At 41.9% G+C, this 16881-nt stretch overlaps 1 protein-coding gene across 1 annotated transcript in view; it reads left to right on the forward strand.

Moving 5' to 3' along the window:
* The window catches only part of RHOJ (ras homolog family member J), a 154030-nt gene extending 137880 nt beyond the window's left edge, over positions 1 to 16150 (forward strand). The window contains exons 3-5 of the mRNA XM_082242632.1: positions 7717 to 7881; positions 14987 to 15082; positions 15694 to 16150. Of these exons, the coding sequence (XP_082098758.1) occupies positions 7717 to 7881; positions 14987 to 15082; positions 15694 to 15840 (408 nt within the window). The 3' untranslated portion in view covers positions 15841 to 16150. The remainder of the gene's footprint in view (positions 1 to 7716; positions 7882 to 14986; positions 15083 to 15693) is intronic.
* The last annotated feature ends 731 nt before the right edge of the window (positions 16151 to 16881 follow it).

The raw sequence follows: 16881 nt of genomic DNA on the forward strand, positions 1-16881 counted from the left end.
AGCCCTGTGGTTTCACAGCCAGTTACCTACTGCACATGCGCAAGTCCTGCTGTGCTTTGTGAATGGTCCCGTAGTCTTCTGGGACCTGTAACCTGCCCCAGAAGACTGAGGGGAATAAAGGGGGGCCGAACTTCCGGCTCAGTTTGCCACGGTGATCTGAGCCAGAAGTGTGAGTCAGGTACCAGCTCCCCCCAAAAAAGTGATAAATGCGTCAGTTGGGGGGGGGGGGGTGCAAACAAGCGGAGCTTCCCCTTTTGGGGTTCTGCTTTAAGTATGACTAAAGCTGGCCATAGATGGCTTGAAATTTAACCAGTTCAGCAGGAAAAATGGCCAAATTTGGGTCCATCTATCGCTGTTTCTGCTCAACAGAAGTCAATCTAATTGGTTGTCATAAATACATTTAAACTGGTTCCAGACCGCCCATCGCATATATACTGCGGCAGGGCAGCCCTCCTGCGTGAACTGATGTAGGGCTACGTCGGTCGGCACCGGCAGCTAGGGGGCGAGCGCGTGCGCTGCCGGCGGTGCGCTCCTGCCCCCACTTGGCAGCAGGGACTCCAATGCACGGGGCAGGGGGTTCCAATTGCGGTCTGACACCCGCGATCGCTCCCCACTGAGAGAGAAGAATGGTCGGATGTTGTAAACACAGCTGTCCGTTCTTCTCCCTGAAATGATCACAGAGCTCCTGTGATCCTTCTATGTAGGGTCACATATCTCTATGGCCATTCCATAAGCCCCGCCCCCTTACAGTTAGAATCACTTCCCTAGGCTCACATTTAACCCATTGATCACCCAGTGTTAACCCCTTCCCTGCCAATGTCATTATTACAGTAACAGTGTATATTTTTAGCACTGATTACTGTAGTAATGTCACTGGTCCCCCCAAAACTGTCAAAAATGTCAGTTAGGGGTCTGAACTGTCTGCTGCAATGTCGCAGTCCTGCATAAAATCGCAGATTGCCGCCATTACTAGTAAAAAAAGAAAAAAAAAAAACAATAAAAATGGCATAAATCTTCCCCGTAGTTAGTAGACACGATAACTTTTGAGCAAACCAATCAAAATACGCTTATTGCGATTTTTTTTTTTTTACCAAAAATATGTAGCAGAAAACAAATTGGTCTAAAATGTTAAAAAAAAATGTGACTTTTAATATTTTTTTGAGAATGTTATATATCAGAATGTGAATATTGTTTTGTTTTTTTTCAGAATTGTCGCTATTTTTTTGTTTATAGTGCAAAAAATAAAAATCGCACAGGTGATCAAATACCACCAAAAGAAAGCTCTATTTGCGGGGAAAAAAGGACATCAATTTTATTTGAGTAAAGCGTTGTACGACTGCACAATTGTCTGTTAAAGTAACGCAGTGCCAAATCGCAAAATATGGCCTGGTCATTAAGGGGGAAAAATCTTCCGGTCCAGAAGTAGTTAAAAAAAAACAGTATTTTAATTTTTAAAAAAAGTGTAAAAAAAAAAGTGAACATGTGATACCACCAAAGGAATACACAACCCCCAAAGGAATACACAACCCCCAAAGGAATACACAACCACAAAAGTAATACACAACCACCAAAGGGATACATAACCCCCAAAGGAATACACAACCCCCAAAGGAATACACAACCACCAAAGTAATACACAACCACCAAAGGAATACACAACCACCAAAGGGATACATAACCCCCAAAGGAATACACAACCCCCAAAGGAATACACAACCCCCAAAGGAATACACAACCCCCAAAGGAATACACAACCCCCAAAGGAATACACAACCACCAAAGTAATACACAACCACCAAAGTAATATACAACCCTCAAAGGAATACCCAACCACCAAAGGGATACACAACCACCAAAGGAATACACAACCACCAAAGGGATACACAACCACCAAAGGAATACACAACCACCAAAGGGATACACAACCACCAAAGGAATACACAACCCCCAAAGGAATACCCAACCACCAAAGGAATACACAACCCCCAAAGGAATACCCAACCACCAAAGGAATACACAACCCCCAAAAGGAATACCCAACCACCAAAGGAATACACAACCCCCAAAGGAATACACAACCACCAAAGGAATACACAACCCCCAAAGGGATACACAACCCCCAAAGAAATACACAACCCCCAAAGGAATAAACAACCCCCAAAGGAATACACAACCAAACACAATCGAAGTAAAAAAATGATGCAAAAACCGATGTGGCCAGCTCTGGAAAAGTAAAATCTGGAGAATAATGAAATAAGACAAATGTCTAAGGCTGCATACATAACGGCTGATTAAAGAAGTCAGGTAATAATTAGAATGGAGGTTAGGGTGATCTGTCTCGTTAAAGAGTGCACACACAGACAAACTGTCCCGCTCACGCTGCATTTTTTACAGTGTCCCACCAAAGCAAGTTTTCAAGGTTATTGATGTAACTGGTTCAGACAGTATTAAATAGCATAGACCTCCTTCCTGACACTAATAATACTTAGACCTTGGCGCCAATGATCCAGCTGTATGAAATAAGTATCGCTGCCTACACAATTTAATGTAGTCACTTTACAGAATGGGAAAATCCAAACAGCTCCCAGGAATTGGCTTTAACAGACTCAGCAACTGGAAAGTATAGTACGTTATTGAGCCCACAGTTCAGCATATTGTGCAGGATTCTAAATCATTTGAGATGTATGGTATAGTCACTCTTCACCGTACATTATTCCTACAGACAAAGGAAAGTAGTATATAACTTTCTAAAATATATTATTTTAGTTATAGGTAGAGCCTGGTTTACTGAGTCAGCCCCTGGCTTCTTGTATATGGCAGATATTCCCAACTCTGTTCTCATTTTCCTTGGTGTTTTTGAAGCTCCCACCTACATTAAGCCCTGGTTCACACCAGTGCGGCTTTGAAATCAAGTCGCAGTGAAATCGTAAAAAAGCAGTGCAGGAACAAGTCACAGCGATTAGAATGGTTCCATTTTAGGCAATCGGGTGCGAATTGTCATGTGGTTTGGACTTCAAATCGCTTGCCATTTTGCAACGGTATGAACCAGGGCTTATAAGCTGAAGAATTTTCTGCTGCAAGTTTCATATTATGAAATAAGGAAAACATTTAGCAGGTGAGCAGACCAAAGAACGTGAGCACAGAGATCTTCACACTGGAGGTATATAAGAAGCTGTCTTTTTAGGTTGATGGGGTCTTCAAAGAGTTCCGCAGGGTATTGGTTGTATCTAATCCTATTATTAGTTAAAGACCAACTAAACTTTTAGATTCAATTAACAAAATCTATTACAGGTGTATCAAAACAAAGTGGTATTTATCAAAAGTGGAGCAGACAGAATCTGTTGTGCGTGGCAACCAATCAGCTTCTATAGTCAGTGGCAGGTTTCAGTGGCAGTGAGTTAGGGCCGGCCCTACCATGGGTCCCACTTGGTCCATTGGACCCAGGCAGAACTTGGAATGCCGTAGTGCAAAGTGATGAGTATGCTCCTCCGGGGAAAGTCCCTCATGTGATTGTTGTGTGGGCAATGACGCCAGACATCAGCGGATTCCATCTCACACAGGGCAGGCTGGATCTTCTAGGGCGGTGGGTGGGGCAGACACAGGAGTGGACCGGTCCGGTGGTGAGTTATGGAAGAAGATAACAGTATATATACTATTTTCTAAATGTTATATTTATATAAAATAATGGATGTGGGGGCCTTATGTTGAGCATGATTTTTTTTTTTTTGGGGGGGTGGGGGGCAGCATTTCATTCTTGGACCCTTGCAGCACAATGTCTTGGGCCAGTCCTGCAGTGAGCCCTTGTAGAAAGCCAACTCGGGGGTTCCCCAGGGTGTGGAGTCTAAGCCCCAGCCTGCTTCTTCACCAGGGCTTCTTCACCAGGGTCCCTAATGGTGGGGATGGACTTGCAGCAAGCAGGCACCAGGTTGCGGCCCCCAGAGTGCAGACAGCCGGAGACAGAAGAAGATATGGGAAATGAGCTTAGGGCAAGGCAGGCGACAGGCAAGCACAAATGGTAGATGAAGTCAGGGTCCGTACACCGTACATGGGAAGTCAGACACAGAATACAAGTAATACTAAGAAAATACTGTAGAGGCACAAAGAAACTAGGAAGTTGTTGAGGCAACACGGTCTGCACGGAACATGTCTTGTATAGAGAAGCATTCAGTTCCTGGCAGTTTGTTTTCTTTAGAAAGCAACCACAGCCTAATTAAACAAGCCTGTCCCCTGCCATTATCTGTAAAAAAAAAAAATACCCTTACTCTCTGTATGTAAGCAGTGGTCTCTCTGTAGAGGTCACACATGCCTTATGCTGCTATCCCATGAGCAGGAAACATGAACTTTGCAGATTTCAGAGAATAGGGCATTTCGGACCTCTGTAGAAAGAAGACTGTTTCCAGAAAGAGAACAAGGGTCCCAATCAGCAGCATGCCAGCAGAGAACAGGCTTATCTAGAAGGGCTGTGGCCGCTTTCGAAAATTTTAGGCTAGGTTCACACTGGTGCGCTGCAGGAACCACAGCGGGTTCCCGCATCACTTCTGAATTGCAGGTAGTTCACACTGCTGTCTTCGAACCGCTGCGGGTGTCAATTTAAAGTAAATTACACCCCCAGGTTGGTTCACAAAAAGTAGTGCAAACTGGGGTATGTAATCACAATGGTCTGAACACCCATGCAATCAGATTCCAGTACAGGCCAAAAAAGAGTCCTGCACCATTTTGGTGCGAATTTAATGTGATTTCAGCCATACAAACTATGTGGCTGAATTTGCATCGTACACACATCGCACGCGATGTGCACAGCAATGCGTTGGGAATCACATGCGATGTCAGTGTAAACCCAGCCTTAAAGTACCTCTTTAGCTGTATTAAACTGAAAATTCAGTTGGTTTTTTAGACAGCGAAACTCGTAATATTGTTTAGAATACCAGAATTTAAAGGGTAAGTGCACTTTAAAAGAAAGCGCACTCATCCCTTTTGCCCTGATCTAACTCATCCCACCCCCAGATGCATACTTAACTCGATCCAATGGCAGTGGCTTCTGGTGTTTGTTTAACTACTTGCCAACCAGTTGCGGCAGTTATATGGTGGCAGGTAAACAGGTTCCGACGAATCGCCGCACCTGTACGGCGGTTCACGGGAGCGATCTTGGAGGCCGCCGGGCACCCACAATTGCTTCCTGTGGGGAGAGAACAGCGGTCTGCTGATGCCGTTGTTCTCTCACTAATCAACACAGAGCTCCTGTGATCCTTCTATTTAGGAACACAGGTCTCTGTGTTGATTCCATAAGCCCACCCCCCTCACAGTTAGAAAACACCCCCTAGGCTCACATATAATTCTTTGATCGCCCCTGGGTTAACCTCTTCCCTGCCAGTGTCCTTATTACAGTAACAGTGCATATTTTTAGCACTGATTACTGTAGCAAGGTCACTGGTCCCCTCAAAAGTGTCAAAAATATCAGTTAGGGGTCCAATCTGTCTGCCACAATGTCGCAATCCCGCTAAAAATCACTGATCGCCGCCATTACTAGTAAAAATAAATAAAAATCACATCAATCTAGTTTGTAGACGCGATAACTTTTGCGCAAACCAATCAATATACACTTATTGGGATTTTTTTTAACCAAAAATATGTAGCAGAATACAAATTGGCCTAAAATGATGAAAAATTTTGATTTAATTTTTTTTTATTGGGAATGTTATATAGCAGAAAGTAAAAAATATTGTTTTTATTTGAAAATTGTCGCTCCTTTTTTTTTTTTATAGCGCAAAAAATAACAATAGCATAGGTGATCAAATAACACCTAAAGAAAGCTCTATTTGTGGGGAAAAAAAGAACATCAATTTTATTTGGGTACAGCATCGCACGACGGTGCAATTGTCAGTTAAAGTAACGCAGTGCCAAATCGCAAAAAATGGCCTGGTCATTAAGGTGGAAAATCTTCCCATCCAGAAGTGAATAAATCCCACCTGCGCCTGCGTATTTCAATCCCATCAAATTTTTTGGGGCTGTCTTCCACCATATTTCTTCGTCTCTGGCCTCAGTACTGCTCTATGGGGCTCTAATAAGTCAGGCACAGGACAGTAATACTTGTAAACAAGCACCAGAGACCACAGCGATCGAATTAAGGTAAGTATGCACCTGTGGAGGGGGAGGGGAGATTAGGGTAGGTCAAGGTATACCAAAGGGATAAGTGCAGTTTGTGTTAAAGTGCAGTTATCTTTTAACAATTTTTTTCCCCCCAAATAATACCACCCCTTAATAAAAATGAATCCACAACAACAAGCACAGCAAGATAAATTGTTTATTTAATCAAAATCCAATACATAGATTTAAATTCCTTATGAATATTATTTATTATTATTCTATTATTATTTATTATTATTCTATTATTCTTCTATTATTATTCTTATTCTTATTATTATTATAATATTATTATTCCTTATGAATATATTCTTTCGTAATCTCTTTTATGCCTTTCTCGAATGATTGATCTTGATAAAGTCGACCGGTTGTCCTAAACCTTCACTGGAATTGGGTACTTGATTTTTAATAAATCATTCCACACACTGTACTTCTGCATTGTAAGCTAAAGGGGGTCTCCCCAGGATATTTGAAGTGTTCTCCAATGGGATTGCTGGATATGAGACCAGCTGTGCAAAATATAATGTTGCTTTTATAGAAACAAAATTGCAGTAAAAATATACTGGCCTTCTAAGCCTTATGTTTAAAATGTTTGAACTATTTAGAAAAATATAAACCATATAAGATGGTAGATCTTACTACTCTGCAGCAATGATTTAAACATGGCATTTGTCTTTTTAAATAAGTGATGAACAAACATGTTGCTACAACAAAAATATGAGGCACAAAGGAATCACTTGGAAGCTTAAGAATAAATATTTGATATATTCATCATTACATATTTTATGCTGCTAAAAAGAATGTTGTAAATAGGAAGGAAGATGAAATGGACTCTGGTGGGTGTCTAGTAATGATGCGGCATTTATCATTTTAACTATTCCCCTTATCTGGTTGTTTGTTGCCACCTAGTGGTGTAATATCAGCAATGACAGCAAAACCTTCATATGAATATTAGGTGGATTTTAGTGCCTTAATCACTTCTGGACGGGAAGATTTTCCCCTTAATGACCAGGCCATTTTTTGCGATTCGGCACTGCGTTATTTTAACAGGCAATTGTGCGTTCGTGCGACGCTGTACCCAAATAAAATTGATGTCCTTTTTTCCCACAAGTAGAGCTTTCTTTTGGTGGTATTTGATCACTTGTGCAATTTTTATTTTTTGTGCTATAAACAAAAAAAGAGTGACAATTCTGAAAAAAAAAATTCTGGAAAAAAAAAAATAGTTTTTACTTTCTGCTGTATAACATTCCCCCCCCCCCCCCCCCCCTCCCCAAAAAAATGGAAAACAATTTAAAATCAGTATCATTTGTATTCTGCTACATATTTTTGGTAAAAAAAAAAAATCCCAATAAGAGTATTTTGATTGGTTTGCGTAAAAGTTATTTAGCAACCAATCAGAATATTCTTTTAATTCTCCTTGTGTAATCTTTTGGGGAGAATTTGAATCAGATTGGTAAAAAATAAGATATATCTGAAACTTTGATTGAGGCCTTTTTATTACATTATTTGTACAGAATACATGGGTGCACAAAAAAAAAAAAGCTCCTACTATATAATACATTTTCTTTTCTACAGGAAGATTATGACCAGCTTCGACCTCTCTCCTACCCAAATACAGACGTGTTTCTGATTTGCTTCTCAGTTGTCAATCCAGCTTCTTACCACAATGTCCAGGAGGAATGGGTGTCGGAAGTCAGAGCCTACATGCCACATGTACCTTATGTCCTAATAGGAACACAGGTAATAAATGTACTGAACTGTACAGGGCTGGAGGGAGCTAAAAAGTGGTACTGGAATATAAAAGGTTACATTTTTTGTACATATAACTGAAAATGTATTTGCACATCTCCAAATATGTAAAAACATAACACTTAAATGTAACAGACCTGGGCCTGTATCTTATTCTTTTAATCTTCATTCCTACAGTTACCACCACTTCAAATCCATCAAATTAGAATCCAATGTTCCAGTGTTCCGAATAATGTGCAAATGATTAGAACCTCTTTAGGTTATGCAAATTAAACCAGTCCTATTTAAATCTCAGACATCTAAGGTCTAGTACAAACAAAGAAAATATAAATCAATTAGCTTAATCCCTCAACCAATTAACTGCAAATAATATAAATTGCTGCTAACAATGTGAAAGTGATTCCACCACCTTTAATATAAATATACTACAATGGCACATATAGTGTGGCACAAATCAATACAAATCACAGCAATACTAGGGGGATTGTTGTGACTTGTATTGAGTTGTGCTACACTATGTGCCATTTTAATCTAAGGTCTGGTGTTCTCTTTGCTGTTGAAATGTGTGGTGTCAAAGTACATTCTATAAGGACCTTAGAAAGTTGTATATGCCTATTTCTATGAGTCTGGCAAAGGATTTAAAAAAAGATCACCAAATGATTTGAAATCAATCACTCCACTGCAAGGGAAATAATCTACAAGCGGTGCAGATTTTAAATTGCTAATTTGTTCAGGACTGGCCAACCCAGCAAACCCAAGAGCTGGCCATTTGCTGGTAATAAAAGGTCTAGCATATCAAATACAATAGTGGAACGTGCATGCAACTGCAATCAGAAAGAGCTACTGTGATGTGTAGTAGTGGAAATGATCATAGGCATGCGCAGAGGGTATGCTGGAAGTGCCCATGGCTACCCTAATCACCCTATGCGCCAGGGCCAATGATAAGGCAGTACAGCCTGCCCTCCTGTATCAGGCCCATGTTCTATTAGTTCAAAAGGGGGGCCCGGGCACCTGGTGAGCAGGAGGACCGGGTGTACTGCCTTATTGGAGATAGCGATCCTCTTGTTCCACCCCCTGCAGTGTTGCCAGCTTCTCCTCCTCTCTTTCCCTCCCTCCCTTCCTCCCTAATTATGTGCTGCAGAGAGATCAGTTCTAGCATCTGAGCCTCCGTCCTGTGCTGTTCTTTTCTCAGTCTGAAATGTAAGACATCAGGGGTCTGTTTAGAAGCCTGATATTTCACCCCCCCCCCCCACCCCCCCCAAAAAAGGGCAGTTAAAAATGTTTTTAAAATAAATAAATCAAAATCTATACAAAATGTTAAAAAAAATGTAAAAAATATTTTTAAAGAAATTAAAGCAGAGTTCCATCCAAAAGTGGAACTTCCACTCATTTGCTTCCTCCCCCCCCTCAGGTGCCACATTTGGCACTTTTCAAGGGGGAGGGGGGGACGGGTACCTGTTTTTGACAGGTACCCTTCCCCACTTCCGGGAGACGGCGCCGCTGGGCTGTTTCTCTGAAGTTTGGACCCCTCCTCCTTCCCTCCGCCGCAGAGCCAATCCAAATGCGCCGCACGCTTCGTGCATGCGCATTAGGGACCCACCCGTGAAGCCGCAAGGCTTCACTGCCGGGTTCTCTCACCGGCAATGGCGGCGGCAGCACCCGACAGCAGATGGAAACATCGGCTGCGGTGTCGACATCGCTGGACTGAAGGACAGGTAAGTGTCCTAATATTAAAAGTCAGCAGCTACAGTATGTGTAGCTGCTGACTTTTAATTTTGGAGGGGGAGTGGGTGAGGTTGGAACGCCGCTTTAAGGACTCCACTCTATAATTCGCAACCGTGCACTACTTTTGCTGCAGTCCGGTGGAATTTCAGACCATTCAAATGAATGCGTTCCTGTGTGATTCATTGTGTGAACCGACCCTTAATGAGACTGTGAGGCCTTTAAGTTGAACTGGAAACTAGTCTTTCAACATGATAATGATCCAAAGCACCTAGCAAATTCACCAAGCAATGACTCAAACCAAGAAATTGTACTCCAGGTCCTTAGTCAATGAAGCTAGACTCTGTGTTCCTGTCTTATGGAGCTCGCCAACTGTGCGTGACTGGTTCACACTTCTTCACAAAATAGCAGATATGGGAAACCTAATTGCAACTTCACATGAAAACCCCTCTAAGTTCACAACTACATGGTCTTCTTGGGTCTATTTCCAAACCATGACAGAATACAGCGGGCTTATGGGGAACTCACCTTAACTGATTGCACTTTCCAGAGTATGTTTGTTCCAGTACAGGCAAACCGGTTTACCGCTACCATGTCTCTGAGCATTAAAAGCACTTTTGCAGAGGGCCAGGAATTGAGAGGAGAGGCAGGGTGCCCCAAGCGTGTGACCCCACCTGTCACTCCCCTCCCTTCCCCTCACCCCCTTTCAAGATCCCACAGCTCCATCCCATTCAGCTCCCCTCTTTCATCAGCTGTATGTCCGGATACCCTAGTATCCATTCCTGTTCATAGGCTGTTCCTGTAATCATTAATATACTTTGTAAGACTTTTTGGAATCGCATTCCATTTGTGCACTATGTATAATCTGTATATTAATTGGCTTTGGCCCTCTGGGTCATTTCTCCTTTTCTCATGTACCTTTATTATTTCAATACAATTCCTTGTAGAAAAAAGGAATGACTCAAAAATAGAGGATTATGTACTAACCTAAATAAAGACCTCATTTGATTGCCATTTACATTTTGTAGGGGGATTTTGCATCTTGCAACTGAAGGAATATTGCATTGAGTAGTCAAAATCTTCAGATGTCACAGACTGGTGGGCATCTAAAATGCCTACAAAATGTAATTTCTATTACAAAGGCAATACATGCTTTTGATGCTTAGGATGTACCTACTTTTTCCACAATACACAAATGCATCTATTGATATTTTCAATAAAAAAAGTTATTGAAAAGGCAAATTTTTTTCATGTGTTCCTATTCAAATATATCAAAATTAAATGTTTATCATTTTTTTTTTAAACAAATAGAGGTTTCTTTTGGTGGTGTTTAATCACCATTGGGTTTTTTATTGTCTACAAAAAAAAAGACAGAAAAAAAAAAAAAGTTTTTCTTAGTTTCTGTCAGTAAATTTTGTAAATAAGTAATTTTTCTCCTTCATTGATGTGGGCTGATGAGGCGGCACTGATGGGCACTGATAGGCTGCACTGATGGGCACTGATGAGGTGGCACTTATAGGCACTGATGAGGCAGCACTGAAGGGCACTGATTAGGTGGCACTGATGAGGAGGCACTAATATGCTGGACTGATGGGCACTGATTGGTGGCACTGATATGTGGCACTGAAGAGCACTGATAGGCAGCACTTATGGGCACTAATAGGTGGCACTGGTGGTTACTGATAGATGGCACTGAGGGGCACGGCTGGGCACTGATTGACAGCACTAATGGGCACTGGTTGGCGGCACTGATGGGCAGCCCAGATGAGCAGGCACTGATGGGCACTGACTGGCATCACTAATGGGCACTGATTGACAGCACTTATGGGCACTGGTTGGCGGCACTGATGGGCAGCCCAGATAAGCAGGCACTGATGGGCATTGACTGGCATCACTAATGGGCACTGATTGGGGTCACTGATGTGCACTGATTGGTGTCACTGATGGGCACTGTTGGGGCTTTACTGTAATTGGGCACTCTTGACAGTGTGAGGCAAGGAGCGCCAATAAACTGCACTTCCACATTTACATGTGACCAGCTATTATTGGACACTGCCAATCACATGGGTAAAGAGCCACGTCATTGGCTCTTTACCAAGATCGGGGTCACGCAGTGGCTTGTGTCCCATGGGTGCACGAGAGCGGCCGCTCTGGGGCGCCATCATTTGACAGGGGGCGGGCGGCAAGTGGTTGAATAAAGATCTGTCGGACTTAAAAAGTCAACCATGTCCATGGGGTGTACCTAATTTTTTCACGTGCCTGTATATTGACTTGTTTGACATCCCACTCCAAAACACTGCACAGTAATATGGGGTTGTCACCCCTCTAAGGCGAGAACAGCCTCTGCTGTCCTGGGAAGGCTCTCTGGTAGATTTTGGAATGTGTGGGAATTTGTACCCAATTAGTAGAGCTGCACGATTCTGGATGAAATGAAAATCACGATTTTTTGCTTAGAATAAGGATCACAATTCTCTCACGATTCTCGGTGTAACATCATATTTTACATTATACAAACAAATTGGGCTAACTTTACTGTTTAGTTTTTTTTTTTAATTAATTAAAGTGTATTTTTTCCCAAAAAACTGTGTTTGAATGACTTCTGCGCAAATACGGTGTGACATAAAAGATTGCAACAATCACAATTTTATTCTATAGGGTCTCTGCTAAAAAAAAAAAAAGATACATAATATTTGGGGGTTCTAAGTCATTTTCTAGTAAAAATTACTGATTTTAACTTTTAAGCAACAAGTGTCAGAAAAAGGCTTAGCCTTTAAGAGGTTAAACTGCCCTCACTTAGCCCCGGTTCACACTTATGCGATGCGGGAAGGCTGCGAATTCGCATCGAATGCGCATCGCAAACGCACCCCTGGCAGTTCACACTGCCATATGCGATACACTGGGGGTGTCAATGTAATCTTAACGACACCCCCAGTTTGATCGCATATCGCAGTGCGATCTTGCAGTTCGCACAGGATCGGATCGCACAAGTGTGAACCGATGTGCGATCCGATCCTGATGCGGCTGCAAAAAAGGGTCCTGTGCGTCTTTGCTGCGGGTGCGGTGCGAATTTAGCCATACAAAGTGTATGGCTAAACTCGCACCGCACAGCCGATCGCATGTAATGAAGGAGCAGTGCGCTCCGACATTACATGCGATCGCCGCAGCCGCATCAGTGTGAATCGGCTCTTATTGACGGAAGTTCATTCCTTTGATCTAAATAAAAGAAGGAAAAGATACATTGTAGAAAATTGTGTTTTTAGTTATCTAGCAGCCTTAACAATGTTGATAAACATTAAAGCAGTGAGTGAGCAGAGAACAGCTCTGTAAGAATCGAGGACATGCCGTTTTAAGATCGTGAGCACAATTTTTTAAAAGAATAATCGTGCAGCTCTACCATTTATTCAGAAGGGCATTTGGGAAAGGCCAGTTTTTGACATTGGATAAGGAGACCTAGTCTACAAGTTCCAATTCATGCCAAAGATATTATGGTATGTATTATATGTTAGTTCCACCACGCCAAACTCATCAAGCCAAGTCTTAATCAACCAGGCTTTTTTTACAGGAGCACAGTTATGATGGAACAGAAAATGGCCCTCCACGTAGATTGAAGCACACAATTCTCTAATACGCCTTTGTATACTGTAGCATTAATAGTACCCTTCATCTGAAATATGATGTCTCAGTACTAGGGATCGACCGGCTTTGCCAATATATCAAGGGCCGATCTGCATTTTCTCTGATATATCGGAATCAGCCCCTGAGGTTACTGATATTGCCGATATTTCGGGAAAGTGCTGTACCGGAGTGATGCCTGCAGCTAGAGGCATCACCCCATTACGGGCGTCCATAGCTGATGGTCTGCTGTCTTGTAATGACAACCGATGCGTCTGAGAAGCCGCTCAGCTGTCATTACAAGGAGCGGGAGGGGATGCCCCCCCTCCCGCCGCCTTCCGTCCCCACCAAGAGACCCGGGCCTCCTACCTGCACAGTCGCCGATGAGAAGACTTGATCAAAGCTGCATTCGACTCTGATCGGGTCTCCATGTAAAAACCCGGAAGTGATGTCATGACATCACATCCGGGTACTCGGCACCAAATTTAAAAGAATGACAGCATTCAAAACAGCCAAACTTGGCGTTTTTAATGCTTTTAAGTGCAGAGGAGGGGTTTGGGGGTCTTTTAGACCCCCAGATCCCTCCACAACAGTACCTGTAAAAAAAAAAATGTAAAATTTTTTTTAAATGTCCGAAAATATCGGCAGATATCGGTCGGTACTGATATGTGATGACCAAAATATTGGTATTGGTATCGGCAATAAAAAAAACGATATCAGTACCTTTACAGGGTGGATAGTTTGTGCCCTTTAGAATTCTATTTTAGCCATTGTGTCAAAGTATTCCTATGGAATCAACTTAAAAATTACAAAAAAATATCAAGTCCAAGGTCCATACACCAATAGATCAATCTTGAATAGAAAAACGGTGAAAAAAAGTGTTGAAGCAAGGAACCACAAGTCCCAGCAGATAGATCCTACTCCGTGTTGTTGAAAACGAGGGAGAGGAAGGGGAAGCACCCGTGAAGGATCACCAAATATCAATATAGCAGCTTACCAGAAGGAGTTGGCCACCCAACCTAATGGATAGACCACTGCAGGCTTAATTGAAAAAATATGGAGGTTCACCAGGTGGTTCGGGTCCGGTATTCAAAAGGCATGTATGTGGAAGAATGATGATAGGGACATAGCGTAACTCCATAAAAACAATATATGTATTAAAAGCAAAAAGATATACACTCACATATGAACGCCATTCAAAAGCATATATCCATATAGCAACGCTGGAGTGTTGCGGCGTCCTCGCAAACACTTGCCAGTGTTCGCGGGGAAGCATTTGGTTGAGTACCTTAATTGCTATTCAATTTTTCTGCCACCAATATTGATATTGTATTACGGTATATTTTTCCAAGTATATCAACCTATATTTCTTTGATAGCGCTACACATATTTGTTTACTATACTATTAACATGCCTAGCTTGAGTGGACAGATTGGCAAAACAGATGCATTGGAACACCATCCACACATATCACACCTCCACTGTATAGAAGATCACAACTCCATTTTTCTATATATTGGATTTCAGTGCCCTGAATGAAATCAGATGTAATGGCTTATCTGCAACTATTCATAGTTTCTGATAAATAAAACAGTGTACTTTTATGAATAGGTGTGAGGCAGGCAATGCTTGGTGAGTTGTATTATCCTGCATTTTGGTGGGTTTTTGCAGATAGGTGTAATACAACATCACTATCAAGAAGGGTTCCTAAAGAAATGTAGCACTAAGGTTTATCAGTTTATACATCTTATTTTTCTTGTAGATTGATCTGCGAGATGACCCAAAAACACTGGCTCGACTTCTCCATATGAAAGAAAAACCAATTTCTTATGAGCAAGGAATGAAACTTTCAAAGATGGTAGGTTCTATAATACTGATAAGGTTCTAATAGCAGATACAGAGATAAATATAACAGCCACAAGTTCAAGGGAAACAAGCTAGGCAATTACTCTAGGTCTTCTTTCATAAGCCATGAGGAAGCAGTGATGTAAGAACCAAGGGTATGGTGGGGTCTCTTGTCTAAAACTTTCTGAGGCTACATGTATGCATCTTTTTTGATCTTGCAGTTTCAATGTGAAAGTTTTTATCCGATTGCTGCTTGTATATATAAAGTCCAACTCCAACCTTCCCACATTGCAATTGTTTAAGTGTACTTACCTTTTTATGATGTATTCTGGACATTCAGGGAATAAAAAATGGGCAATCATCACCGCTACAGAGAATGGTGCTGACACGGTGACATTAGTGTGTAGCACTGTATTGATTAGACATCCGCGATAATGATAAGGCATTCCCAGGGGGCAAGTCCATGACACCCTGGGCTTACAAGAAGTGGGTTAAATGACACACTGGTCAAACCAGAAGAGTACTGGATCCAGCCCATTGAGTGATTTAAAAAAAAGAGAACTAGGTTTCACGGCCAATTTACAGATTAGGTACATAGTAACTTTCTGTTGTTTTTGCCCTTAGATTGGAGCACAGTGCTACTTAGAGTGCTCAGCCCTGACTCAGAAGGGGCTCAAGAATGTGTTTGATGAAGCAATCCTCACAGTCTTCCACCCAAAGAAAAAGAAAAAACGTTGTGGGAAGTGTCGCAACTCTTGCTCAATTGTCTAAGGTCATTCCCAGGAATCGATTGGTGCTATTGTACAGTGATGGGAGCAACCATACAGGAAAAAAAAATACTAGAGAGTTGGGAATTTTCACTGTATGAAAAAAACAACATGGAGGCCATGACCAGTGACTATTCCATTCTTCGCTTCGGAGCCTTTGATCTGTGACACCTCCATGTTTTAAAAATGCAGACGCTGTATTCCTCCATCTACCCCCCTCTCACTGTGATCATTTTATATGAATTGTATCTATACACAATATGTGCCTTGTTTTCCAATCGACATTTTTCACCAGTCACTGGACGTTTTAGCCGCACAAAGAAATTCATGCCTTACTTTGAACAAAAAAGGACTACAAATAGTAAAGACTAGTTGTCAAAGACATGATAGCATTCCTTAGTTTATTAGAAAAAAAAATGCATCCATTTTCTAACACTATTAGATTAGTACATTGGAGCCATTTTATTATGGTACAATACATATTTAAAGGTCCATTTCTGTTACTTCACTGAAAAACATTTTTTATGTTTTCGTTAAACTTTTACCTGTGTGTGTTAAAAAAATAAATAAATAAAACCTTCCTGACCTGTTTTTATCATTATGTTGTATTTTAGGATCCAAATGGGCTGCCCAAGGCAGGGGCGGGCGTACAGGGGTCGCAGGGGTCGCCATGGCGACCGGGCCCCATGCTGCAGGGGGCCTGAGAGGGCCCACTGTATGTACAGAGAGGAGGATCGGCAACCGCAGCTGAGACCGAGCTCCCCCGATCCTCCCGAAAGAGCTGATCGTGATCACATTGGAAATTGGAATGGAAAGTGAAAGCAAAGTACAGTGTGTGCTGTGCTCTCTGCCTCCCCCTACAGTGCAATACCCGGCAGGAAGTTACAGGAAGGTACAGTCCTCTCTCTGCCGTTCTGTATGTATGTCTGTGCATTATGTATGTGTGTGTATGTGTGTGTGACTGTGTTTATATGTGTCTGCATATGTGCATCTATATATGTATGTGTGTGCATGTATGTATGTTTGTGTGTTTATATGTGTATGG

This window comes from Pelophylax lessonae, assembly GCF_965119305.1.
Source record: "Pelophylax lessonae genome assembly, chromosome: 13".
NCBI classification, from domain to species: domain Eukaryota; kingdom Metazoa; phylum Chordata; class Amphibia; order Anura; family Ranidae; genus Pelophylax; species Pelophylax lessonae.